This window comes from Cetorhinus maximus, chromosome 4 (genome assembly GCF_964194155.1).
Source record: "Cetorhinus maximus chromosome 4, sCetMax3.hap1.1, whole genome shotgun sequence".
Taxonomy (NCBI): domain Eukaryota; kingdom Metazoa; phylum Chordata; class Chondrichthyes; order Lamniformes; family Cetorhinidae; genus Cetorhinus; species Cetorhinus maximus.
The window spans coordinates 80510007-80537576 of record NC_135882.1 but is presented as its reverse complement, the minus strand read 5'-3'; the positions used below and the strand labels follow the sequence as shown (position 1 = coordinate 80537576).

The window sequence follows — 27570 nt, the reverse complement described above, 5'->3', positions numbered from 1 at the left end:
AATGAGTAAAATAAATTAAGAATAGATGGGGATCTGGTGGTGCTCTCAAACATGTATAGTGGAAAGAATTTTTGGACTAAATGAAAAAACTGAATAAATTCAGATACTGTTTAAGTAATTAATTTCCTTGTATTTTTCAATGTAGGTTGCTGAGCGCATTTGATGCTTTTGGGCACATTTGATGGCTTCGAGCGCACTCAATGCCTTCAAGCGCATTCGATGCCTCTGAACACATTTAATGCCTTTGAGCGCCTTTTGCCTTTGATCGCATTTGATGTCAAAGATGGCAAAACGCTGCTGACAGCATAAAAAACTTATTCCAAATTAGAACATTTGATGTCAAATGATCGCTGATCATTTTTGAGTGCATTTAGATGTAATAATTATGTCAACATTTTCTAGTAGGGTGATAACTCTTTTACTAAGCTTTTGGTCACCTGTCTTAAGATCTTCTTATTTGGATAGGTGTCAAATCTTGTTTGATAATGTTCTTGTGATGTATCTTTTGACATTTTACTACATTAAAGGCACAATATAAATGAAGTTTGTTGAAACAACTATCCACTACAGGAGATTTACTGGGACTTTATGAAAATTTCAGTTGCCAATATTCACTGAATAAGCATTTTTAACATGATCAGTTTGCAAGTCAGATTTCAAAATGTAAATCGCTGCTTTTATTTTGTATAAAATCTTCACCAGCATTTTACCAGATGAAATCTGATGATATATGCAGTTTCCTTTCAGAGAAAATAATTTGCTAAAGATATCCCATATGCATAGAATCAGGAAAATCAGAAAAATTGGATAAACTTCCCAATATTTAAGACCACTTTGTACTGATATTTAAAAGCTAACAAAAGATGTCCTTTGCAGGGCAGAGGACAATGTTAGATTTTTTCAATAGCATGCAAGGAAAGCTTAGAACAAACCAGCATGGCAAATTGGAATATTTTGGTTCCTTAAACAAAATCGAATGTTTGTGCTCCCCCTTTTAAAAAAAAGTTGGAAAAAAAAAGCCTATTCACTGTTTTGTCCCAGACATAGCATTCTTTGCAAGACACATAGCCAGGCTACTTATCGCACTTTGCTTCGAAGCATTAGTTCTGGATCAAATGCAGCAAATGACTATTGTCAAACAGTTCATCAAATCTAATGTGGTCTCGTTCATTTGGCTTCTGGCAGGGTGGACATGCAAGAAAGCAAACACAACGGTTCAGTGGAATTACTGAATTAAAGCTAATTGGTTCTTCCAAACCATATTTCATTGATTAATTCCTGTTTCACTCATTCTGTTGTTGAGAGTAGGCATAATTCCATACAAATATCTGATATAACTGGGCATTTTAATGAACTTAAATACTTCTAACAAAAAAAATTACAGAACGAATAAAGAGGTGTTACACCACTATCATATTTTTATTATTTATTTTCAAGGTCATATTACTAATAAAGAGACATGAAGCACTACATCTCTCCCCTCTGTGCAAAATAGTATTTACATGTTGGCAAACAGTGGTCATGGCCAAATCATAATTCACCCCTCAATTTTCCAGCAGCTGCAAGAAAGCATGAACTTAGGCTAGTGGCTGGCACAGGCAAACTGCAATGGGGATTCTACATCCTGTCTGCTTGACTGCAACTGAAACATGAGGAGGAATGTTTACTCAGAGAAGACTTACTTAAAGTACATTTTATTTGTGTGTAATGGCTCATTTGAGGTTTTCAAAATCATTGTAAGTCAACATCTGTACGATGTTTCTGTTTCTGTTAAAGCACCAAAAGCTTTATGAAGAGGTGGTTTAATAGACTCGGAAGAAAGTTTAAACACATGCATAAAAATAGAAAGCACTGGAACACTAATGCACTAAGCTAGGCAGTAATGGTACCTTAATGTATACTTACGATGCATGAAGGCATATGTCTAGATTTTCCAGTTCTAATGAAAAATCATCGACACAAAATTTTGATTCTGTTTCTCTCTCCGTAGTTGCTGTAAGCCCTGCTGAGTATTTTCAGCATTTTCTGTTTTTTGTTATCTTAGATTTTCCATGTTTGGCCTAGTATTATTACCACTAGAATGGTTATCGGTTGGTTTTAGGCAGACTCGAATGAAAGTGAGCTGTGTACACCTAATTTTGCTACATCAGTTCATTAGCATAATTTCAGATACGGCTTTGGATAAGTCTAAAAGAGCACTTTAATAATGAGAAATGAAAATTAGCCCTAAAATGACAAGGCTGTCTGGCAGACTTGAACCTCAGTGGAACAGTCACAAACTTGAGTCTGAAATCAGTGATGGAGTTTCCACATGCCCAAAGGCAGTCTCCATGCCTTTTTTGTGAATTTATGCCCCAAATTAATCTGGTATAAGCCTGTTGAGTGAGCTGAGGCATGCCAGCTGTCTGAAAGATAACCCTAAATTCTTCAAAGGCACTCAGTGCCTGATCGAGGGACCCAGCATCAGGAAGTTGGGGGGCCCCATTGAGAACCACCACCCTGCCCTTGCTGTTGACCCCCCTCTGCCACAATCCCCCTGCCGCCATCAGTCACCTGAGCATGGCGAGTATAGTACCGACAGAGCCATTGCCTCCCTGGTGGTGCTGCCAATCAATCAAGAGCTGCTGGCCTCTGATTGGCCAGCAGCTGTTGGCGGCCTGGACTTCTACACCCAGAGTCCTTGATCCCGGAAATTGTCTGCTGCTGCCCAGTGAAGTGTCTGATTGGCACAATTCAACGGGCCTTCCTGAAAAGAGGTAACGCGGGACTTTCGCTGGCAAATACTGCCTGATGTCTCAGGTTCTTGCACTGATGACCATCTCCATGGAAAGAGCGGCCACCTACATGGAGAATCAGACATGGCATTGAGTGAGTGCATGCTGGCCCACATCAATGGCCTGTACACTCTGGTTGCCATTTTACAGAGCATCAAGAAAAGCCTTTCCTTGGTGGCTCAATGCCTCACTGACATGCAGCAAAATGTTCTCAAACTCTTGGCTAGCAGGGATGTGAAGGTGGGCCATGAAAGGGAAGATAGAGGAAGGAAAAATGGCAGTGAGGTGTCCCTGCTTTCTAGCCCTTGCCTGCTACCTCCACACTGTGCCCCACATGCTGCATCCTTCCCCAATAATGGAACCTGCCCCTGCACAGGGCAAGTAGGGCAGTCTTTGATGGAGCTCTCATGGGCTTCAAAAGTTAGAGTACATTCGCCATGAGCATCTCATGTCTCAGGACAGAGGAGCTCAGCTGCAGTCACAGGGGTAGCACTACCTAAAAGTACCGCAGGTCATGGCGCATAAATCAATCCAGCATATAAGACAGCCCTATGTTCTCAGCCTCAAAAATCACGCTTATATATTTACTCGGCATATGCGGTGACCCCCCCTCCCCTTTTCAGCCACAACATGCTATACTCGCATTAGTAGTTAACCTCAATTTTATCCCACACATGGATGTTGTACTTACAGTACCTCACAACTGGGTGCAAGGGATCAAGCAGGCGATGCAGGCTGTGTGGTGAAGATGCACGGGAGTTTAAGACATACCAACACAGAGCAGACCCTGCGCGTGAACCACAAAGATGGCGACCATCTACACCCATGCTGGCAGTTCTCTTTTACTTTTATACTCAGCATATAAGTCATCCCATATTTAGAGAGATTTTTCAAGGCTTCAAAGGTCAATTTATACATCAACATCTGCAGAAATAGAAAGCAGAAGAGGAAGGCAGCTTGGTTGCACAATGGGATTCACTTGGGTACTTATAACAAAGTTAATTCATTAATAATGATCTTTATCTCAATGAATGCATGAACGTCTCATTCTCATGGCTTCTACTTTGCTGCACCCCCATTCACCTTGGGCAGTAGTCTTCAGGGGAATGCTATGATCAGCTTTGATGAGGAGGAAAGAGTGATTGTGATAGTTGGCTAGTTGACCATCAGAATGAGGTGTGTGGGGGCTAGGGGATCAGAGTTTCTCATGGAAATCTCAGATGGGTGTGCACATACATTTTAAGTGAAGCACGCATGGATGAATCTGACACGGGCTTCTCTGGCAGTCAGGTGTGCGGCTGCTGGCACCATGGGCACATCAGGTTCATCCTCTCCTCCTCCACTTCAGATGTTGGTCGTTCTCCACTCCTCTCTGCAGTAAAATCATAGGAAGGGCACAGCAGGCCATGACAATCTTGGAGACTTTTGATAAGGAATATTAAAGGGTGCCTCCAGATCTGTCCAAGCAACTGAACTGCATCTTCAGCAACCCAATCATTGGCTCTATTATTGCCCCAGTGATGATATGACTCCTGTTATATCTCTCCTGTGGCCTAGTGGTGGAGTTCCTTACAAGAATCAGCAGCCAGGTCTTCTGTGAGTGGTACTAGTCTTCCAGAAGCCAGTTGCTGATGTTGTTTGGTGGAGAGAACACCTGTGGCAGATATACTTGTCAAAGATTGAAGAAGTCGTGGCAGCAACCTGGAAACATGGTGCAGGCATGCTTGGTGACCTTGCGATGACCACAAACTAACTGGACTGGAAGAAGGGTGCAGCAGTGGGGTTCTCCAGTGGTTAGTACTAGGACCTCTGCTATTCTTGATATATCATTAATGACCTAGACCTGGGTGTGCAGAATTTCAAAATTTGCAGATGACACAAAACTTGCAAGTATTGTGAATTGTGAGGACATAGACAGGCTGGTGGTATGGGCGAACACATGGCAGATGAAATTTACTGTGGAGAAGTGTGAAGTGGTACATTTTGGTAGAAAGAATGAGGAAATACAATATAAAATAATGGACACAATTCTAAAGGGAGTGCAGACAGAGAGACCTGGGGGTATATATGCAAAAATTATTGAAGGTGGCAGGATAGGTTGAGAAAGTACTTTAAAAGGCATATGGAATCCTGGGCTTTTTAAATAAAGGTAGAGAGTCCAAAAGCAAGGAATTTATGATGATGGTGGTGGTGTCTTACAGTTCACTCAGGGAGTTCAAGTTACTGTGACAACATGTACTTTTGCATGTATGTTGTAGTCTGGAGCTATGGATAGTGATACTACAGGGTCCAAAGTTCTTTCCATCACATTACTCCCACTCTTACCGTCTGCCATTGCCATGCGTTGTAAGGACTTGCAGGTTGATACTCAACATGTTTGGCTACATTACAAATACACTTTCCTTGTCCATCAAGTGGAATGGGACTTGAATTCAGAGCTTCTGTCTCAGAGGCAGGGTGCTACCCACTGTGCCAACCAAACCTCCCATATATTATGGTGAGCCTTTATAAAATACTTGTTCAGCCTCAACTGGAGAATTGTGTCCAGTTCTGGGCACCACACTTTTGGAAGGACGTGAAGGTGGTAGAGACAGTGCAGAAAATATTTATGAGAATGGGATAAGGGACTTCAGTTACATGAATAGATTGGAGAAGCTGGGGTTGTTCTACTTAGAGAAAAGAAGGTTACGACGAGATTTCATAGAACTCTTCAGAATCACCAGGGTCTAGACAGAGTAGATAGAAATAAACTTTTCCTATTAATGGCAGAATCAAGAACCAATGGACACCAATTTAAGGTGATTGGCAAAAGAACTAATGACGACATGAGGAAAATTTTTAACACTGAGTGGTTTGGATTTCGAATGGACTACCAGAGAGTATGGTGGAAGGAGACACAATCGAGCTTTCAAAAGGAAATTGGATAGCCAGCTGAAGAGAAAAAAATTTGTAGGGCAATGGGGAAAGGGCAAGGATTGGCAAAAGAACTAATGGCGACATGAGGAAAATTTTTAACACAGCGAGTTTCATCTGAAGAGGAAAAATTGTGGGGCAATAGGGAAAGGGCAGGGTAGTGGAGCCAGCTGAGTGGCTCTTGCAGAGAGCTGGGATGGACACAATGGGCTATATGGTCTCCATCTGCGCTGTAACCATTCTATGATTAAGGGTGTGGAAGCTCTTCCGATTCATGAAAATGAATGGCTTATCTGAAGGTGCTTTGATTGCCATATGTGTACAATTAATCCCCTCTAGACCTGTGGCAATCCAGCCCATGCTGCAAAGCCAACAGATGTCTGGGCTTGAGTGGCCTCATCCATGGCAAAGTTGATATAAATGGCAGCCTTTATAAACAAGGCATTGATGTCCTGGGTGATGTACTTGTAAACAATTGACTGCAATATTCTGGAGATGCCTCTAGCAGATTTCTTGAAGGAGCAGTAGGCAAACAAATTCAGGGCTGTGGTGACCTTGACTGCCATTGGCAAGGTGTGGGATGAGTTCTGGTTCCAGAAGGCTGCAGATGTCTTCCATGACCTGTGACAAGAATTTGTCGCCTTCTAAGGCACAGTTGCTCTGACAATGTAGAGGAAGCTCACCCTCGACATGAATGCCCTGTTCTGGAGGTATTGTCTCCTTTGAGCTGGAGCTCGCTCGTTCATCCCCTCTATCCTGCAGGGTGGCATGTGGCAATGAAGAAAGCATCTGCTGCTGCTTCTTGTTGGTGTTGTTGCCTTATGTTGTTGCTGGGGTGGGTGATCCTCTTGTTTTCCTTCAGAAGTTCAGGCTACTGCTATGTAGATTGCTCCCATTAGAATGTGGGCAAAGTCTAAAAAAAAATTCATTTCCATAGTCCCGTCCTTGGAAGTACTTCAAATTCGCACCATTGTTAGTTTAGAGAAACAAAAATCAATGTTCCACCTTCAAAAAGTAAGCATTTTGTAGGAAATATTGTTATAAAATATGCAGAAATGGCATGAAAACAAAGCGTGTTAACATAATTGTGTCTTGAAAAATCAGCCAAACACGATCTCTCCACTACAAAGCAATCAAAAAGCAAAATACCATGGATGCTGGAAATCTGAAATAAAAACAGAAAATGATAGAAATACTCAACATGTCTTACAGCACCTGTGGAGAGAGAAACCAAGTTAATATTTCAGGTCTAGCGTTTACTGTTTTTATTGCACCAAAACAATGGCTTGCTGTATGCAAGTTGTTGCGGGTGCCAAAGGGAATACAATTCTCTTTTCAGATTATGGTTGGACAAAATTCCTTGTTAGTGTTCATCAGTGGAAATTTACTGGAATGGGAGAAGCTAAGATTTCTGCAAATGTCATTGAAAATTTAGATTTAGAGGTGGTTATTGCACCAGAAAGATTTACATTAATCCCAAGTGCGAATGAATATCATCGGCAGCACCATATGTATTTCACTGATATTTACAAGAATGACAGAGCCAAAAAGAAACTAGAAAGAGAAATTCATAACTATGAACATGAGTAAAAGTGAGTTTACAGTATTTAATATGGATCTATGTTTATCTATACAGATATATATCCATATTTCTCTTCATGGTTGAATTGTCATGCTATCTGGCTTATCCATTCCATGGGCCAGCTTTAGCCCCACATACTTATTATTGTGTGGAGTGAGTGAAAAGAGTTGATAGTTCTCAAGATCAATCTGATTAAGTTAGTCATAAAATTTAAGAATCAGATTTTGTAAAAAATCATTAATAACATCTGTCACATTCATTTACTTTTTCTCTTTATGTTACTTTGACTCCCCGTTCCTATTTCTCTATTTCTTGATTTTTTTTCTCCACTTGTCTTTTTATTTTTGTGCAGCCAAAGCAGCTGCAGAACCAGAGCAGAGAGGAGAGGAGTGAAGCCACCAAGGTTCGACTGCTTCGCTCAAAGATGACAGACACCAAGGGTATACCTGCAAATCCTTCCCATCTTCTCCCAGCGTAATGCCTTCTCTACAAAAAAGATAAGATCGTGGAGAGACACTGCCAAAAGAGACTAAATGAAAGGCTGATATATTGCGAGACCACAATAGTAGATAAGGTGCTCCTCACAGCAGAGACCTGCAACGATGAAGCAATCTTGTTACACATCCATACACAAAATCTTGTCACTCTCGAAGCAATATATTGCCTTTGCTGTTATCAGAGGTATACCAGGTCTCTTATCAAAAAGCAGCAAGAAGATCCTGGAGAAAGTAACTTCTCCCAGATAGTATATCAGTATTTCTGCAATGTGGCTAGGGAGGGAAGAATTGTAAAGAATATTGAAGTTCTTAGAATGACTAAACTGAACAGTTTGTTTAAGAAATGCATCTTTGAGAAAGAGAGATTGAAGTTTCCTCGTATAAGTCCTGCAGGGCCAGATTTTCGCCATCAAGGCGGGGAGTTCAAGTTGGGGAATCTCCCAACTCAGCAGACCATGGAAATGACCCCCCAACCTCACGCACAATTTTTGCTCCAAGGGGATGGTGTGATTAAGTTGGGCCATCTGCTTCTGGAGGTAGTTTGGAGGCAGCCACGGAGACAGGCAAGTACTGAGGCAGGCTAGTCAGTTGCCAATTGTATAAAAGGCTGTTATACCCTCTTGTCCTCACCCACCCCTCCATGCTGCCTCTTATCCCCCATATCACCCACTCAAACCCCCATGCCACCTCATATGCCTGATGCCACCTCCATGCACCTTCATACTCCTATGCCACCTCCATAGCCACTCATCTAGTATCCACTATGGACAGACCTCAGGAGTCATGTGGATATTAAAAAAAATAAATGTCTAGCATTCTAAGAGACTTCTGATACTGAAAATAACTTTGATTCATGAAACCCATTCACAAATTTTAAATCCCATCAGGCGGCCAATATGTGGTTAAAAACAAACAAACTTCTTTTCACTAACCACATCAAAGGCAGCTATTCCTTTAATAACTTGTTAAAACTGTCAATAAAAATGTGACCTCAGCCTCCCAGCTGATAAACATGGTTTTGGAGCTTTTAAAACTCAGCCAAGAAATCATAATGGGCTCAGCTGTTAATCACAGCCCTTGGGGAATATCAACAATGAAGTACATTGAAACTACATGAACAGATAGTAATTTATATTTCTAAGCTACCAGGTAGCCTGTCAATGAATGCACTCTAGCAGCAGGTTTCTGCTTTTTGACTGTAACTGACAGCTGCAGCCTAATTTGTTTTAAAGGGCTGGGGATTTAAATTATTTCAGATCATGATACTTAAACAGACCTTATCTGCCCTTAATAAGCATTTACACCTCCTCCATAAAACTGGGATTCCCACACTGGTGGTTAAGGTCCATGGAACAGTGAAAATGCAGTCTGTTTGAACTCGGCACCAATTTCAAAAGGTCCTACTGAGTTTTGAGTTTCCCGCCTGTGTGATTTACACCCCAAACCTTTCCCCGCCAGAAAAAATGGGATCTGCCAGAAATGGGAGAAGGACTTCCATATCAAGGTCTCACTTGCCATTTTTAAAGGCCCTGGAGTCAGCCCACCTCTGCAAAAATCTGGCCCATAATCTCAAACGAAGAATGGCAAAATCTTTTCCCTTCCTAAAATATCTTAGATCATCTTATAATAATGAGGGTGAACTTGTCTTTGTTGAAAATCATGCGACAGATTTAAGTTGTTGAGGAGGCAATCAGAAATTTGCCTTCAAAAACAAGCGCAAGCAAGACCGATACAGATACCAACATGGATTCTGGAGCCAGGCTTACCGTCTTGGATTATTGGATTCAAACTTTGATTGCCGACCCTTATATCATGCTACACTGGCACTGAGGCACTCAATTCAAAAAAATTCTGATATTATTCCTCCACGGCCATCAATTGCTGAGGACCCACCTCTAGATGCGGCAAATGCGGTACCTAATGAGCTGTTCAATTTCCTTGCATGGATAACAGGAATAACGAGTGGGCTTCCAGATGACAACTCACAGGTACAGGTAGATGATATCAACAGCCGCATGACTATTTCCTTGTGCCAAGACATCATAAACTTGGGATTGAAGAGAGAAGGCTCATGCCAAAACATTTGATTCTGGGAATGTCTGTCAGATACATGACCAGCTCAACACAATTAATTGGATTTCTATATGGTTTAGGGAACTGCTCTTCAAACTCTCAGGTGTTAGAGCACAACACAACACTGGCTGAGCTTCAGATTTGACAAGATGAGCAGTCCATCCCACCCAATATCAAGCTCAATGTACACACAATGCTGGTCTGGGATAACAACGACATTGGAGAGGAGACATTTTCAGGAAAGGGCACAACTTGTAATACAAATTGCATAATAATTCAAAGGGATGAGTCAGCCAGAACAAAGTAAACAGAAGCACCTGCAGTGAAGTATGATGGTAAAGAAGTTGCAATACGGGTCAGTTCAACTGCCTCTGAAACTAATGATTTCAGGATAACTGAAGTAATCCTGTTAGCATAAGCCTTTCACTATAGTTAACCACAATCATGTCAATTTCAGATTTTATAGTCTTCCCAACACATCGATTTCATTAAACAATCACTCCCTGCGGTTATCTCTGGTGAAATGCAGAGAGATTGTCGAAAATGTGTGCTGGCTGTCAAAGCCAGAATGCAGGCTTAAAGACAGCCTTAATTGGGTGTTTGAATATTTCAGTTTTCTGACAGCTGGGCAGGGGCCTCCACTCGCTTCCAAACGCACCCAGATGAAACCCGGAAGTGGGTGGTACGATGCTGGGTTCCCAACTCAAGTCCACTTTTATGAGATTTAACTCTTATGTACCCAAATCTGCCTCACTTTGCCCGTTAAAATTCTGCCCATCCTGTTGAGGATAAATTCAAAGACAACTACAGGATCATAGCATGGTGTTTCAATAGTGGTGCAAAACTTCTATCAGAGCCTCAAAAGGCATCTCAACTCATTATAAAAATTGTTGAGGTTGGAGAGACAGAGAACTAAGAAGAGACAGACAAAAATGAAGGAAGAGGAACCAGAAAGTTCAAGCATTCGTCTGCAGTCAGGTAATGAAACAATCCAGCACACGACCGCTGCTTGATAACTAATAATATGGAGGTGCTGGTAAATTATATGGGTCCAAGGAAGGTTTCTCTCTGTAACATTTCAGGGTCCTACCCCACTAGGTTAGCATTGCAGTTTGTCTGCAAAGTGGTGCAGCCAAATTTCCAGCCACAACTGACCATTAGCATCACTGCATGGGATAGCTTCAGGCACCCTTGTGACATATGGCAAATCTCTGCATCTATCTCTCTTCTAATCTGGACATTAAGAAGACAGTTTTCCATGGTCACTGTCAGGTTATTATGCCATAGCCTGTACAAATTGTTCGTGGCATCTTGGCATGTACAGCCAATCAGGCAACACTTGTTCTTTATCATCCTGGCATGTTTGCTTTTTCATTCAGTACCACTCAAATCGCAATATTATGTGATTGGGATACTGACAAGGAAAGATCCAGAAATAGAGTAAATCAGGCATCTTAGTGATGCCATCTGGCCTGCTATTCTGGGTACATTTGGGAAAAGGAATCTGAACCAGCAGAAGGTATTTTCACCTCTTTCTGCAGATGGTAAATGTTTTGCAGCTCAGTTGGTAGCAATCCTGCCTCAGTGCTGGAAGACCCCTAGTTCAAGTCCCACTCTAGAACTTGATGGTCACGGAAGGGGTGTTCATAATGTGGTTCAAGTCTACAAGTGCTTCCAATACTCAACGTCATTCTCCAAGGAAGAAAAGGGCATGAAGATATGCAAAACAAAGAACTGGTAGATGGACATAGAGTATCATTTATGCATTCTGGTCTGTCTCAGATGCCTCAATAAGTTCTCCTTTTCTTCCAGACACATCAGATAGGGGGATTCCTACCGATGATGGGGAAAAAGTAAATAACTTACACTAATGGATGCAAAGGCTCACTGGAACCTACACAACAACAAGGGGGAAGAAACGGCAAAATAAACTTTTTATTGCACTGCCCTTTCTATCATCTCCAGAAAATCTGCTGCATCTTGGCAACCTTTTTAAATGCATACAGGCACAAACCTAGTGCATTTATTGCAGGATAGGATTTCAGCTGATTTTCCACATTCAACCACCATGCTTGTGCCTAAAAGCCAGGCAATACAGGTGAGGTAAACATATTCTACAGTTATGTATTTGTGCATGCTGCAGTGGAATTGTGCAAGTGGATGTTTGCACATTCCTAAAGAAAGAACAAGGAAAATGTTTGTGCTGGTTTCAGAATTTTGGGTGTCATACATGGAATACATAAAATTACATCATGGAAAAAGGCCATTCAACTCAGCCAATCTACGTTGGTGGTTATCCTCCGCGTGAACAGCAGTCACAATCCAATATGTTGGCCCAATTACCAAATACCTTTATTCTGTTTTCTTCAGCCTGTTCTAATAAAAAATACTTACAATTTTCAAGGCTTTCTCTAGAATTATATTTCTTTATACCACGTACCATTCTAGAGAATCTACACTGTACCTTCTCTATTGCCTCAACATTCTTTCTATGCAACCAAAACTGTAAACAGTTTTTCCAAATAGTGGTCATAATAATGTTTTATATAGTTTCATCATTACACCTTGACTTTATACATAGGGCAGAATTTTGCCCTTGGTGGGCGGGAGCGGTGGGGAAGCTGTCTGCCGCCTACAATCGGCACTGCACCGTGATTCCACAATGGCGGGCCAATTAAGGCCCGCCCAGTGTGAAACGCAAGTGGCAGTGCTGAGTGCTGCCTGTGCGGGGTGGGGGGGTGCAGGGGATGGTGGTGGTGGTGGCGGTGGGGGGGACTGTGAGCCGGGTGCGAACTTCCTGCATGCATGCAAGTGACCGCTGCATCATCTGCCTCAGGGAGGTGAAGAGATATAAAAAAAATTTTAAAATAAAAATGTAATAAAACATGTCCCCTCATGTGACTCTGTCACATGAGCAGGGTCATGTTATTAATGAAAAATTAAAGTTTTTAATTTATTTTTATTTGCTTTTGGAAACTTTATCCTGCTCATGGATAAGGTTTCCAAAAAAATGCAAAGGCCGCTTAGCCATTTTGCCTGCCCGTCAACTGTTAGGTTGGATGGGCAGCAAAAACTTTACGTTCATTGATAACTTAACAGCCTTAACAGGCCTTTTAATTGTCAGCAGACACACTGCCAGCTTTGGCACGCGCCTGCATACCGAGCAAAAATTTCTGCCCATAGGGATAGAGTTTCTGCTTTGGGTGCAATTGCCAATTCTGCCACAAATTAAACCTGTTTTGAAAAGTGGTTTTCACCTCATTTGCATATCATCAAGTACAAAACCTGCCATGAATCAGTGCAATTAGGCAGTATTTTGAAATGTATTTTCTTTTGATTTTGCTTGAAAAAAATTTTCTTCATAATCTTAAGAATGTCAACTTGGCAAAGTTTGATTTAAACAGTTGAAAATAGGGTTATCACAATAAATAAACATTTTTAATCAGGGTCAATCCACCACATCTGAGTAACCTGATTTTAAATTACTGAAATGCATTAAAAAAAAACAATTTTCTAGTTACATTGGGGTACATTAGCCAGTTTCTTAGTTAATTAAAACATATATCACATTTAAAAGCTTTAAAATATACCCAGTGTACTTGGGTCCTAAAGAACGTTTAATGTTTAAAGCCTCCCTGAAGGTCTGCAAAGGAGTCATATAAGGTTGCTAGAAAAAGTAGCAAGCCTGAACATTGGGAGCAGGTTAGAATTCAGCAAAGGAGGGCCAAGAGATTGATTAAGAGGGAAAAGATAGAGTATGAGAGTAAACTTGCAAGGAAAATAAAAGCGGACTATAAAAGCTTCTTTAAGTATGTAAAAAGAAAAAGATTAGTAAAAACAAATGTAGGTCCCTTACAGTCTGAAATAGGAGAATTTATAATAGAGAACAAGGAAATGGCAGAGCAATGAAATAGCTACTTTAGTTCTGTCTTCATGGAGGAAGACACAAGTAACTTCCCAGAAATACTAGGGGACCAAGGGTCTAGTGAGAAGGAGGAATTAAAGGAAACTAGTATTGCTAAAACAATAGTGTTAAGAGAAAATAATGGGACTGGAGGATTGTGTGCAGTTTTGGTCTCCTTATCTAAGAAAGGATATAGTTGACATAGAGGGATGCAGTGAAGGTTCACCAGACTGATTGTCGTACGAGGAGAGATTGGGCCGACTGGGCCTGTATTCACTGGAGTTTAGAAGGATGAGGGGAGATCTCATTGAAACACACAGGGCAGAATTTTCCCGTTGGCGTGCGGAACGCACGGTGACGTCAGATGTGCGTCCCGACGTCACCGCACGCCATCGTGATATTTGGGAAGGCGGGCATGACATAAGTTCGGATGCTTACCTGCCATCAATTAACGGGCCAGTTAAGGCCCTTGAGGCAGCAATTGAATTCAATGTTTCGCGGCCCGTGTGATCTTCAGGACGTTGCACGGGCGCAACGGGCAGGCAGGTAGGAGACATTTGTATAAACCTCATCCATGGGCGGGATAAGAGGGGTGAGTGGGGTGGCAAATGTGACCTTTCAGGTATTTAAGTGTGAAAGTTACTCATACTTGCCTGTGTGAGCAGGAATAACTTCAAAACTCATATCAGCTGCTAGGACAGCAGTAAAAGCCTTCAGGTCAGCACTCTACAGTAAAGATAATTTTTTGGTCCTGTAGCTTTCAGGAAGCTTCCCTTAGCCTAGGGATGAGAGTTGTGCTTTCCACTGGAGGCACCTCCTCTGAGGAGGAAGGGAGGGCCAGAAGGGGGAGGAGGCCAGGAGTCCACATCCAGCCTCCAGGGGAGCCATCTTCGGGACGAGAGGCACAGGCTCAAGGGGTGCAGGGCCAACAGGAAGTGCAAGGTGGAAGGGGTCGTAGAAGATGCCAGTATCCTGCTGCCAGGGTATACAGGCAGCGAAGCAGCTACCTCAATATGTCTGAGGTCCATTGCTGAAGAAGGCTCCTTCTCTCGAGGGAGACAGTCACCTCCATCTGTCAGATGATAGGCCCTGAGATCTCCACAAACTGTATGGGTGGGCACCACATACCAGTGGCTCTAAAGGTCACAGCTGCCCTCAACCTCTATGCCTCCAGCTCTTTCCAGGGGTCAGTGGGTGATCTCTGTGGAGTCTCCCAATCAGCCTCAGTTTCCATCTCTTTGTTGGAAGTACTGTCTCTGCTCCCGTACAGCACGCTCCACCTGTGTCAAGCAGGCGACAGACGCTCTATTCAGGCATGCATTGATTTTCATCCACTATCGCTGGGACATTTGATTAGTTACAGTGCAGACAATGTCAACATGCATGCTGCTCGCCCGGATCATTATGCGCTCATCCTTCCATAATCAATGGTAAACCCATGTTGCTAACTTCAATTACTGGGCATTCAACAGTGCCATGGCTTCTGTGACACACATGGCGACCTGAGTGCTCGCCAAACAAAGCGCCCCGTGGCACCCCGGCCTCACCGCCACTGGTGGACCTGGGTGCATGGCGCCTCTCCATGTCCATGGCCTGCTGCTTGAAAGCCATTAGGATGGCCAACTGGACTTGCCCTCAGCCAGTCCGCATTCGTTCAGAGGCATTGTGCGCAGTCTTCTCCTGAAAAGGAGAGAGGAGCATTGATTAGTCTAGCCTGCACCTGAATTCCCATCGCATCCCTGCCAACCCAGCCAGAGTGGGACATTGCAGGACTCCAGTTCTTCATCACCCTGCAGCTGCCGCACACCCACCCAAACAAGCCAGGGCTGACCAGCCCCCTGCCATTGCCCAAATGCTCACATGTGGTACCACAAGGTGTCACTTTGCTAAGCAAGGTGGCACAAGCACGTGGAGCGTGAAGACCAGCAGATGGATTGGTGTCCCGCCAACTGGAAGCTCCCCTCCCAGCATGTTAGCACCCTGACTTTGACATGTTTCGTAGTTCCAGCACTCTGCCTAGGTGCAGACCCTTGACTTTCAACCCCATTCTATACTCTGGGTGTCAGTGTCACACATGCTGCGAATGCGGAACACATCCTAGCTCAACCCTCTCAGGGTGAACTGGGCATGGGCAATTTCTGCTGGCACACCCAGCGAGGGATACATGCCGTGAGGGATTCATTGCCGTTACTGTACTCAGAGTTGTCTGGAAGGGGAGGCGGGGGGGTGGGGGTGGTGGTGGTGGTTGGGGGGAAAGGGTGACAGCTGTATTAAGTGACTTGAGGCAACTTGGTACTCACCCTTCCCGAGTGCAGGAGATCATTGAATCTTTTGCGGCACTGGACCCATGTGCGCTGCATCACATCATGGGAGCTAACGCTCTCGGCCACCTCATCTCACGCACGTTTGGTCAGGTGGGGAGGCCTCTGCCTCCCATCCCTTGAAAGAAGGGCCTCCCGCTGTGCTGCCACCTCCTCCAGGAGGGCAGCTAGGCACTCGTCAGAAAAACGAGGGGCACACTGCCCCGCTGGCCTACCCACCAGCTTGGCCTGCCTCGATGGCCTGCTCTCCAGACTTGTGTCAGGCACATTGCCTCTCTGATGTGCTCTTCGCCCAGCCATTGTGAGCAGCTTTGCAAAGGCTGCCAGGCCTTCATTTAAACAGGTCGCTGGGTCACCATTGGACCCAGTGGTCTGAGCACGCCCGTCGCTGCCGGCCCACTCCTGCTATCCACGGGAGTCGTGAACTACGCTGGGTGGGCTGTTAATGGCCCGCCTGAGTAAAATGGCGGCGCAGACCCGATCGCATGCCCGCCCGACATGGGGAAAATTCTCCCCATAATATTCTGACAAAGACAAACTGGATGCAGGGATAATATTTCCTCTGGCTGGGGAGTCTAGAATAAGGGGTCACAGTCTCAGGATACGAGGTAGACCATTTAGGACTGAGTTGAGGAGAAACCTTCACTCAGAGAATGGTGAACCTATGGAATTCTCTATCACAGAAGGCTTTGGAGGCCAAGTCACTGAATATATTTAAGAAGGAAATAGATAAATTTCTGGACTCAAAAGGTGTCCACAGGTATGGGGACAGCATGGGAGTACAGTGTTGAAATAGAGGATCAACCATGATCATATTGAATGGCGAAGCAGGCTCGAAGGGCCAAATGTCCTATTCTCGCTCCTATTTTCTATGTTTCTAAATGAGCACAATTAGCGGAAATTCCCAGTGGTGATCAATTCACCACAGGGAATAGCCAATTTTATGGGCAGGGCCTGTTTTCAGCACAGTGTTTTTAAAAACTAATACAAAAGGTCACAGAAACTTAAGTTACACTGAAAACAAATCTTGCTTAATATTTGCAGCCTATTACGCCAATTTCAGCTGAATTGTGACGAGAAAACCAGCACAATCAAATTAAAACTCCAGACCTCTAAACACTTGTCCTGAAATGAGTCCTGTGTCAGACTCTCCCTCATAATCCTCAGACACCTTTCCCTCATTCAAGCATCTCACCCTCCATTCATCCCTGCCACTTTTCATTATAAGTCCTTGTCCTTTAATGCCCACCCACGCCACTTACCGGATTTTATATCTTCTTTCCCCTTTCAGTCTGTGCACCAAGTGATTAATCACTCTTTAGTAATTTCAACCTCAACTTTAATTCTCTTTGCTCCTGACTTCTCCACTCTCATTCCCACTCTTCATATCAACTCCTCCACTGACACCAATGGCCACTCGCTCAACCTCAGTATCTTCTTTCTAACAATTCCATCATTGAACTTTTGAATCCTAATTCCACCTGTCCAGAGCACAAAGACCAACCTGGTTAAAGTTGCAAGGTCTTCTTTGACTTCTCTGTACTGTGGCCATCTGGAAAAATAAATGTCTGCTCATCTGTTCAACTTGTTTTGTTGATACAGTTGCCAGATGGCCTCATTATGAATGCTTGGCTGAGTTCCGAGAATTGTCAATGGACTCAGCTCAGCAGAAGTCTCTTCATGCAGCTTTAAGAGGGTGCCATATGTGTTTCATTGACAGCTTTATAAGGTTGCAATAAGTCATTCTTTCTTTGATATGGTTTTTCAATGCCTGTTTGTTTATTTGGACAAGATTAAGAGATGTTTTTGTCATTGATACTATGAATGGTTGTTTGTTCTTGACACTTTTATGAGGTTGTAAGATTAGCATGTTTTCAAAGGAGATTTTCAAAGCCTGTTTGCTTAATTTGTCAGCTTCTGAAGCATTTCAAAATTTTGCCAGACTTGCCAATGGGTAACTGGTTCTGTACATACTGGACACAGAAGAACGGGTATGGAGAATGCATGGGGGAGGCACAGAAGGGGCATGGATAATGGAAGATGCATGGGGGATAAAAAGAGCATGGAGGTACAGAGGGGATATGGGGTGCATGGAAGGGACATGGGGGTATGATGAGGCATGAAGGGGTCATGGGGGGTAATGATGGGGGGTGGGGGGGGGTGTGAGGGGTGAGGGTTAGAGGGCCTAAGAGCCATGAATACAACTGGGCTGATGTCCCAGTAAATGGTGGTGTGCCTTCTAAACTAACAGCCTCTCCATTCATCCACCTCTATTGCCGTCCTAGTCTTGCCTTTGAAAGCAGTGGGCCTGTCTTCAGCCCTTGCCTGCCTCCATGACATCAAAATAGGGCGGGTGGGGTCATCCCGGATGGAGACAGGATCAAGAAAATTCCCAACTTTCCTTGACAAAAATCTGTCCCTTAGGAACGCAGAGAGATTTGGGAGGGCCTTAAGCAACTGAAGGCACTCTGCCAATGGTGGAGCGATGGAAATAAGGTCTGTGCAAGAAGTCAACTCCAAACCCAGCTGTAATGGTTCACAAACTACTATTTTCTTCTCTATGAAGTGCTTTGGAGCATTTTGTAAGTTACAGGTGGTATACAAATGTAAATTGCTTTTGTTGGTGGTGTTGGAACACCGGAGTACGAAAGGAGATGTGGAGTCCCACAGATTGACATCTCTGGGGAAAGTAAATAAATGAACATACTAATTGTTGAGGTTTAGTAGGCAAGGAGAACTGGCAATGAGGAACTTTGTGATATAAAAACTAATATCCCTATAGAAGTTAAAAACAAAGATTTAATACTATAGATAACTAATGATATGTGAATATTTCTGTTAAATGAATTTAAATTCAAATTTTGAGCCATTTCTGTCTGTAGCCATTTTCAATTCAGACCACACATTTACCACGCTTTCAGGCCAAATTACATCATCGTCTTCTATGGGAAATATTTCATAACTTTCATTAACCTCCTGACCTTACACCTAATATCTTACAATATTTGAAAACTGCAGTATGAAATGAATGAAACATCAGATTTCAGTTATTTTTCCAATGCTTTTAAATTATTTCAATATATTGTGCAATTTATATTAACTTCATTCTAAAGCTGACTACTTTGGGCTGTGTTTTCCCTATTAACCAAATTGATTTCTAGAAATGTACAGTTAGCCATCATAGATATATATAAATATATATATATATTATACATATTATACATATTATACATATATTATATTCATTAATATGCATCATGTTTTCTTGACAAATACTCTAATAACTGGGGCTAGAAAATCAGTATTTACTTATCTGCAATTGACTAATACTACTTTAATAAATGTAAATCATGCAGCTTTAATAGAATGTATGCATTGCTTAAAGCAAAATAAGTTATCCCAAAAAAAGTATTCTTTTAAAATTCCTAACGTAATGAATTATATACTGGATACAGAAATTGTTATTCTTCTGTATGATCAACCACCGTTTCAGTGAATAAAATCCACAATCTTAACAGCCAGAAGGAGAATTCATTTCATTATTTCTCTCAGGAGGCATGGCCAGAATTAATCAAGCAAGGCAGACCTCTGTTATGAAATGTCAGTGAACAAAACTTTAAAAAAAAAAATTCTTGGTCCGAGACTGAAAGTCTACTTTTCTCCTTTAATGATACAACCTTTGGGTCATTAACAGAGAAGAAAATGTTGTTTATTTGCTGGGAAAAAAACTTTGAGACTGGATTGGAAGGTACAAACAGCAGGCTATTCATCAATCTTATTGATGGGGGGTGGGGGCTAAAAGGAAGGAAATAAGTATTTAAGTAAAACCCGTTTTTAACGACTATTATTCATACAATTATTTAATTGTACTCTCAATTTTCCAAACTTCATTAAGTACATATTAATCTTTTCCATTTCAGCTTCACCCAACCAAATATTCTTGATGTAAGGAACAAACTAATGTTTACATTTTCTTACTGAACCATCTAAAGTGACTAGTTGTCAAAAGGTCAAAGACATACATCAATGCAAAGTTGATTAAAACAGGACTAAAGTTGGGCATACTGCATTCCATACTGAATATGTAATCAAGACAGTTAACTATTCTAAAATGAGATTCTGAACAAAAATGTGTAACCATGTTTCATAATATAAAATTAATATCTCCATAAATATGAATTCCAGTTTTCTATTAACACAAAACACACATTTTGAAGACGTTTTTAAAGATAGGTAGTAACTGCTTCCTTTATCTCGTAAATTAATGCAAGTTATTAGTCTGACCCATGCATCAGCAAAGAATTTTTAACATTCACACATGAAAGAAAAACTATAGATTCTTCTTTTTACAGAATCTGTCATTTTCATTGATTTTCAACTATATGGGTAGCTAGCAGACAATATAGTAGAGAGAGCAGGTACAGCACAGATCAACATGATACTGGTTTTAATGTTCATTGCATCTTATTTTATGAATTCTGGAAGCTTTTGTTTAACACTTATAGGTACTAACTACACTGACAAACAGAAAACACTGTAATAATGTTTTCAATTCAGAAAATAGTTTCTTACTTTCTTTTCATTTTAGAGTAATACAAATTGTCATAAAATCTATCTGTGGCTTGATGTGCATTAACTGAACTTAGTGACTAATAGATAAACAAGAGATAAAATCCAAAGAGCACCTGTACATCCACTCTTAGTATGCTGAGAATTATTACACTGTGCATTGTTTTGATAAGGAAAACAAGATGTTCCAGTGCAAAATTGAATTATTTAATATAATGTGCATCCATGACTGTTTTATCCAAAATAAATTAGACCTACAGGGCTAGATTTTTAATCCTGCTCGGCCAGGATTGGAGGGGGGCCCAGAGATTAAAATAGCCCTGCTGGCTGGCATGCCAGTTCCCCAACTCCAGCCCACTCTGGGACAGTTTTGTGGAGGCAAAATGGGTGGGAGTGGCTGGCAGGTCTAATCTCGCATGTGGCAGATAGTCAACACAACTTGTTAAGGGCCACTTAATTAAAGGAGGACGACTGAGAATTTCCAGTTTGCCTCCAGGTTCCCACAGGAGCAGGGGCTAGTTTAGATGCCTGGAGGCAGTCTCCCAGCAGCAGATCAGGTGACCACTGCTCCAGACAGGCATAGAGATCCTCCCTCCTGCCTGCACTGCAGCAGCCACAGGCTAATCTGTAGAGGGGATTTCCCCCTGTCCCCCACCCAACAGTGGTGGCCCAACTGCTAAACCCAATTTTTAATTTAAACTTTAAATTCCATTTTCCCTTTCCTTTATCTCCCATTGCAGCCTCCTGCTATTGCTTTCAAGCTGGAAGGCCTCTGAGTGGCCTTCTAGCTTCAAAAGCCCATTCACTGTTCTTAACTGGACGGAGAGCCTGTCCTCTGGCCATTAATTGGCCCTCTGGGAAAAATCACAATGAATGACAGTTTCCCACACAGTCTGGGCTTCTGATTCACATTTCAGCCTGACAGCAAGACAGAAGCCTGGAGGAAACATCTTCCTGTCTCTGAAAATGGGGTTTCTTCTGATGACCTGCCATAACTTCAGTGGGAGACTCTTAGAATCCCCAATGGAATTACAGTGAAGACTTGAAGAATTTCTTTTTTTTCAAATTTAGAAGTTTTTATTTTTGGAACTCCAGATTAGAATTAAAGAACATTGGAATTGGAGTAATACAGTTTAATTCTATAGCACTTGGAACTACCTAGTAGGAAACATTAACCTAAATAATTCTAGTGCAAGGGGCTGACCATATAACATATTAGAACTGGGTATTACTGAGGTTCTGGGTTGGATTCTATCAAATTAATTTTCTTTGTTGCGCATTTTGCACTTTTTAGAAGATGTTAGGACCTTACCCGATTCTTTCCAAACCATCACCCATACCCTTGGACTCAAGGGCTGGTGGTAAGGCACCTTTTTCATCATTTCCAGAGCACGCAAAGTTGGGAGTCTTTGTAAGAAGATCAACAGGTTTCCTGAATCTACGAATACCAGGAGAGGTATAGTTTCTAGGTGCATGGTGCCGAATTATTTGCAGATTATCTTGTAGAAAAAGAGAAAATAGATTAGCTTATTTTTGATCAACAGAAGAAAACAAAAAGTAAGATGGAGAGCTCATTTTTACAATGTATTCTTTCTTATGCAACTTCTATGAGTGCATCAGTTCACAGAAATCAGCATTGGTCAATCTACTTCAATTCAATTAATGCATAGTACACTCAACCTAATCCATTCCCTACTTTTTCCAATATGTGTATAGCACCTCAAGACAATAAGCATATAGACATTAATAAAAGACAATTCAGCTCATAAAGCACTTACCACTCTATTATCTATACCTGTACCTATCCTTATAATCCTCAATTCTTGTTCTGAATATTACATTTATTCAGCCTTTTAAAAAAAAATTGTTATCAATTAACATTGCATTAACTGCTCAGTCTGTCTACAAATCCACAATCCTGTAAAGGGTGAGGATAAAAAACCCACAATCTCAAATGGTCACTAACATTGGAATGGCCATGTCATGGTCAGAGACCATGCTGAAAGTATTGAAGATGATGGTATGCTCATAACTAATCCTCCTTCTCACATCCACTTTCCTCATAGCTCACAATCTGAGCTGATCTACAAGCTGCAGATGGTGTGAGCATATACCTCCTGTTTTCCTCCCCATCTCTCATCACAACCCAAGTCTTGTGCCTTTCTCCTTTCAGATACTCAAGAAATCAACCTGGCCAGGCAATGCTGGAAGAGAAAGAGGTGGAAGACCAGAAAGACAATGAACAAGAAACACCGTCACTTGCAGCCGCCAGCTCAGATACTGACAATGCATTTACTTTAAAAAGTAACTTAAAAGCAGGATCTGCATGTGGTGAGATGTCAGGCAGCAGACCCCTGCAGTCAGGACAGGGGACAAGGGCAACAAGACACTAGCTTGCTAGAAAGTGTGGCTGCACAAGAGCTCTGCTACTTAGGACTCAGGTGAGAACTTTGTTGGAGTGGCCTGGTCTAATATGAATGCACATTGAAATGTCTGGTGAATTGGCTAGCCTGCCAGGAAGCCTGTGGTCAATGTCAAAAAGCATGGAGGAGTCTGACTCCAACTTGGCACAGGGCTATGTGCAGAGTTTGGTTGTGGAAGTGATTGCCAGCTGCATCAGATCAATTGCAGACCCATTCATGATGCTGCATCTGATGACTGATACCTCAGGCTCTATGGCAGCACAAGCAGAAACCACCCAATATCTGTGTGCTGCAGTGCAAGTTCAGATTAAAGGCATGCAAGCTCAATTTACTGCTACCTAAACTCAGGTTGCTGACATATCCAAACTCAGCTTGCTGCCACACAGGCTCAGAAGTGCAAACAATGCTGTGGATTCAGTTTTCAAAGGGTCTTGCACTCCCCAAGACATTGCTAGGATTGCTGAGGGCTGCGGCAGAGAACTAGATGGTGCAATAATCTAGTCAATGACAAAAATCTAAGGGATGGCTAGGCCTTGAGTGATAGATAGTGGGTACATGTATGGGAATGGGAGTGAGTGTTTATGTGCATGGTGAGGTTGAATGAAGCCAGGAGGCCAAGGATGTCAGAGAAATGGTGCTGGGGTGTTCAGTTGAAGATAAAGATCACCAAGAAGAGAAGTCGTTCAGCGCAAAGGTTAAAGAAAAAGAACAGAACAGTGATTTCAAAAAGTGCTAAAAGAAGAACAAATAGTGTATTGTCAGTCCATTAGGTGATTGGGAACGTACAAACTGGCATCTCTCCCCACAACTCAAGGGTATGTAAGCAAGGGGTGACTGCCGGACAGACAGGCAAGACAAGGCTGGTGGTGCAGGATGACCCTGAGGGTATCTCATTTTCCAACTGGTATCCAGTTCTGAATACTGGTGAGAGTAATGGTTCCTCTGGGGAGTGCAGCCAGAGACAATTCCACAGCACCATGAGTGCTGTACATGGGGTGGGGGATGGGGGATCAGGAGAAAGATTGGAAAGGCAGTAGTGACAGAGGGTTCTAAAGTTACGGGAATAGACAGCTGTAGAGGTGATTCCAAATGGTATGTAGTCACCCAGATGCCAGGGTCAAGGATGTCACTGAGTGGCTGCAAAGCATTCCGAAGGGAGAAGGTGAGCAACTAGAGTTGTAGTCCATATCAGTGCTAATGGCATAGGTAGAAAGAGGGAGGTGAATTTTAGGGAGCAAGGAAGGAGACTAGCAAGCACAACCTCAAAGGCAGCAATCTCTGGATTATTCCTGGTGCCATGAGTAAGTGAGTATAGAAATAGAAGGACAGAATAGATGAATGTGTGGCTAGAGAGATGTTGCAGTAGGAAGTACTGTAAATTCCTGGGACACTGGGACTGGTTCTGGGAGAGGTGGGACCTATACAGGCCAGAGGGCTGTACCTCAACAGAACTGGGACCAATATCCTGGCAGGGTGGTTTGAAGTGCTTCTGGGGAGAGTTTAAACTAACATGGTAGGGGAATGGGAACCAGGCTGAGGCATTCAAAAGAAACAAAGTGTACAAAGGGCTGGAAGGGACAGATAACACTTGATTATGAAAAAGTAAGGCATTAAGGGGTCAGAATAAGAGGGAATGTACCAAGGTCAAAATTAGGCTTACATAAATACACAAAGTGTGGTAAGTAAAAGTGATGAGCTGCGAAAAGATGAGATAGTTTGGGTACAGGTGAGGTATATTCCCATGAGGGACAATGAATGAACAACCAAAGTCAGAGCTCCCTGGTGAAGCAGAAAAAGCATGCATATTACAGATATCAGGTTGATAATGCAAGGGAGAACCAAGCTGAAAATAGAAGGTTCAGAGGGGAAGTGAAAAGGAAATAAGAGGCGAAGAGAGAGTATGAGAAGAGACTGGCAGCTAACATAAAAGGGAATCCAAAGGTCTCCTATAGGCATATAACATTTAAAAAGGAAAAGCGTAACTAGAGTGAGCATTGCTCCTCTAGAGGGTAAGTCTGGGGAATTAATAATGGGAAATAAGAAAATGGCGGATGCGTTGAATAGATATTTTGTGTCAGTCTTCATTGTAGAAAACATAAATAACATCCCAGAAATAATTGTAAATCAGTAGGTAAAAGGGAGAGAGGAACTTAAAACAAATACAATCACAAGGGAAAGGGTACTGAGAAAATTATTAGAACCAAAGGTTGACAGCCTCCAGGTCTTGATGGGCTTCATCCTCGGGTTTAAAAGAAGAGGCTGCTGAGAGTAGATGCATTGGGTTTAATTTCTAAAATTCCGTAGATTTTGGAAATGTCTTCTATTTGAGAAATGAAAGGAGACAGAAAGAAGGAAACTACAGGCCAGTCAGCCTAACATTTATCAGAGGGAAAATGCTAAAATCTATTATTAAGGAAGTTATAGCAGGGCACTTAGAAAATCTTAATGCAATCAGACAGAGCCAACATGGTTTTGAAAAAGGGAAATCGTGCTTGCTTAGTTTATTAGAAGAGTCTTTTGAGGAAGTAACAGCCACGTGGATAAAGGGGAACCTGAAGATGTGGTGTACTTGGATTTCCAAAAGGCATTTGACAAGGTACTACATCAAAGGTTACTACACAAAATAAGAGCCAATAATGTAGGGGGTAACACATTAGAATGAATAGAGGATTGGTTGGCTAACAGAAGGCTTAAATGGGTCATTTTTGTGTTGGCAAGGTGTAACCAGTGGAGTGTCACAGGTGCTGAGTTCTGGGGCCTGAACTATTTACAATCTATATCAATGACTTGGATGAAAGGATTGAATGTATGATTGCTAAATTTGCTGATGACATAAAGATAGGTAGGAGAGTAAGTTGTGAAGAGGGCACAAGCAGTCTGCAAAGGATATAGATAAGTTAAGTGAATAGGCAAAAAATTTGGCAGATATAAAAAATATAAAAGTAGTGCTACAGTTGTATTAGTGAAGCTACATCTGGAGTACTGTGTACAGTTTTGGTCTCCTTATTTAATAAAAGATATTGCATTAGAAGCAGTGCAGAGAAGGTCTACTCGACTGATTCTGGGGATGAAGGGGTTATTTTATGAGGAAAGGTTGGACAGGTTAGGCCTATAACTATTGGAGCTTAGAAGAATGAGAGGTGATCTTTTTGAAACATACAAGATCCTGAGGGGATAAAAGCAAAATACTGTGAATGCTGGAAATCTGAAATAAGAACAGAAAATGCTGGAAAAGCTCAGCAGGTCTGACGGCATCAGTGGAGAGAGAAACAGAGTTAATGTTTCGAGTCCATATGACTCATATGTCACTTGCCATTTCAACACACCGCCCTGCTCTCATGCCCACATGTCCATCCTTGGCCTGCTGCAATGTTCCAGTGAAGCTCAACGCAAACTGGAGGAACAGCACCTCATCTTCTGACTAGGCACTTTACAGCCTTCCAGACTTAATTGAGTTCAGCAACTTTAGATCATGAACACTCTCCACCATCCCCACTCCCTTTCTGATCCCCCTTTTTCCAATAATTTATAATTTTTTTATAAATATTTTCTTTTCCCACCTCTTTCCATTATTTTTAAATGTATTTCCATCCATTGTTTTATCTCTACCTTTTAGCCTATTTTGATCCCTTCCCCTCACCCCACCCCCACTAGGGCTATCTGTCACTTGCTTGTCCTGCTTTCTACCCTTAATGTCATCATTAGCACATTCTTCAGCTAATATCACCACCGTCAACACCCCTTTGTCCTTTTGTCTATGACATCTTTGGCAATCTCTTCTTTGCCTCCACATATCACCGGCCCTCTATCCAGCTCTACCTGTCCCACCCCCCTTCAACCAGCTTATATTCCACCTCATTTCTATATTTCTTAGTTCTGATGAAGAGTCATATGGACTCAAAACGTTAACTGTATTCCTCTCTGAAGATGCTGTCAGACCTGCTGAGTTTTTCCAGGTATTTTTATTTTTGATAGATCCTAACTTTTATTTGTTCATTCAGATACGTGAAGAGGGGCTACTGAACAGTCAACCAAGTCAACTCATGAACTTTTAACAAAAGCATAAAACATTTATTAAATAAGAAAAGATAAACTATATTACAATACTCCTTCAACCACAACTATGCCTTTACAGATATATACAGATTTGTAAGGATAACGCAGGTTACAAAAAGCCATCTTATTCTCTAATGTTCACAGTAAGTACAGAGTCCAAGTAAACTAATAGGCACCCTGTGGTCAGACATACCACACTCTGAAACCAAGTGACAGATTCCACCCCAGACAGATGCTGTGGATCTCCCCTCAACTCCCCCCAGATGCTTGTCACACCGTGAGCCAATCAGTCTCACTGAACTCTGTCTCTCACACGAAGGTTTCCAATCTCCACTCTCCAAGGACTTCACTTTGAAATCTGCTCTCAAACCAACGCTTTCTCTCAGATGCTTTCCGCAAGGGTTCACCTCCAGAGTTTCAAACTCTCCTTCCGATGTTCCTCTTCCCTGGGTCACCAC

The 27570-nt window shown here is 42.2% G+C and overlaps 1 protein-coding gene across 2 annotated transcripts in view; it reads right to left on the bottom strand.

The window, feature by feature from the left end:
- ppp1r42 (protein phosphatase 1, regulatory subunit 42) overlaps positions 1 to 27570 on the bottom strand; it is a 199178-nt gene that overhangs the window by 34303 nt on the left and 137305 nt on the right. For both annotated transcript variants that reach the window (XM_078540386.1, XM_078540388.1), the window contains exon 8: positions 21946 to 22132. In XM_078540386.1, coding sequence (XP_078396512.1) covers positions 21946 to 22132 — 187 coding nt within the window. The remainder of the gene's footprint in view (positions 1 to 21945; positions 22133 to 27570) is intronic.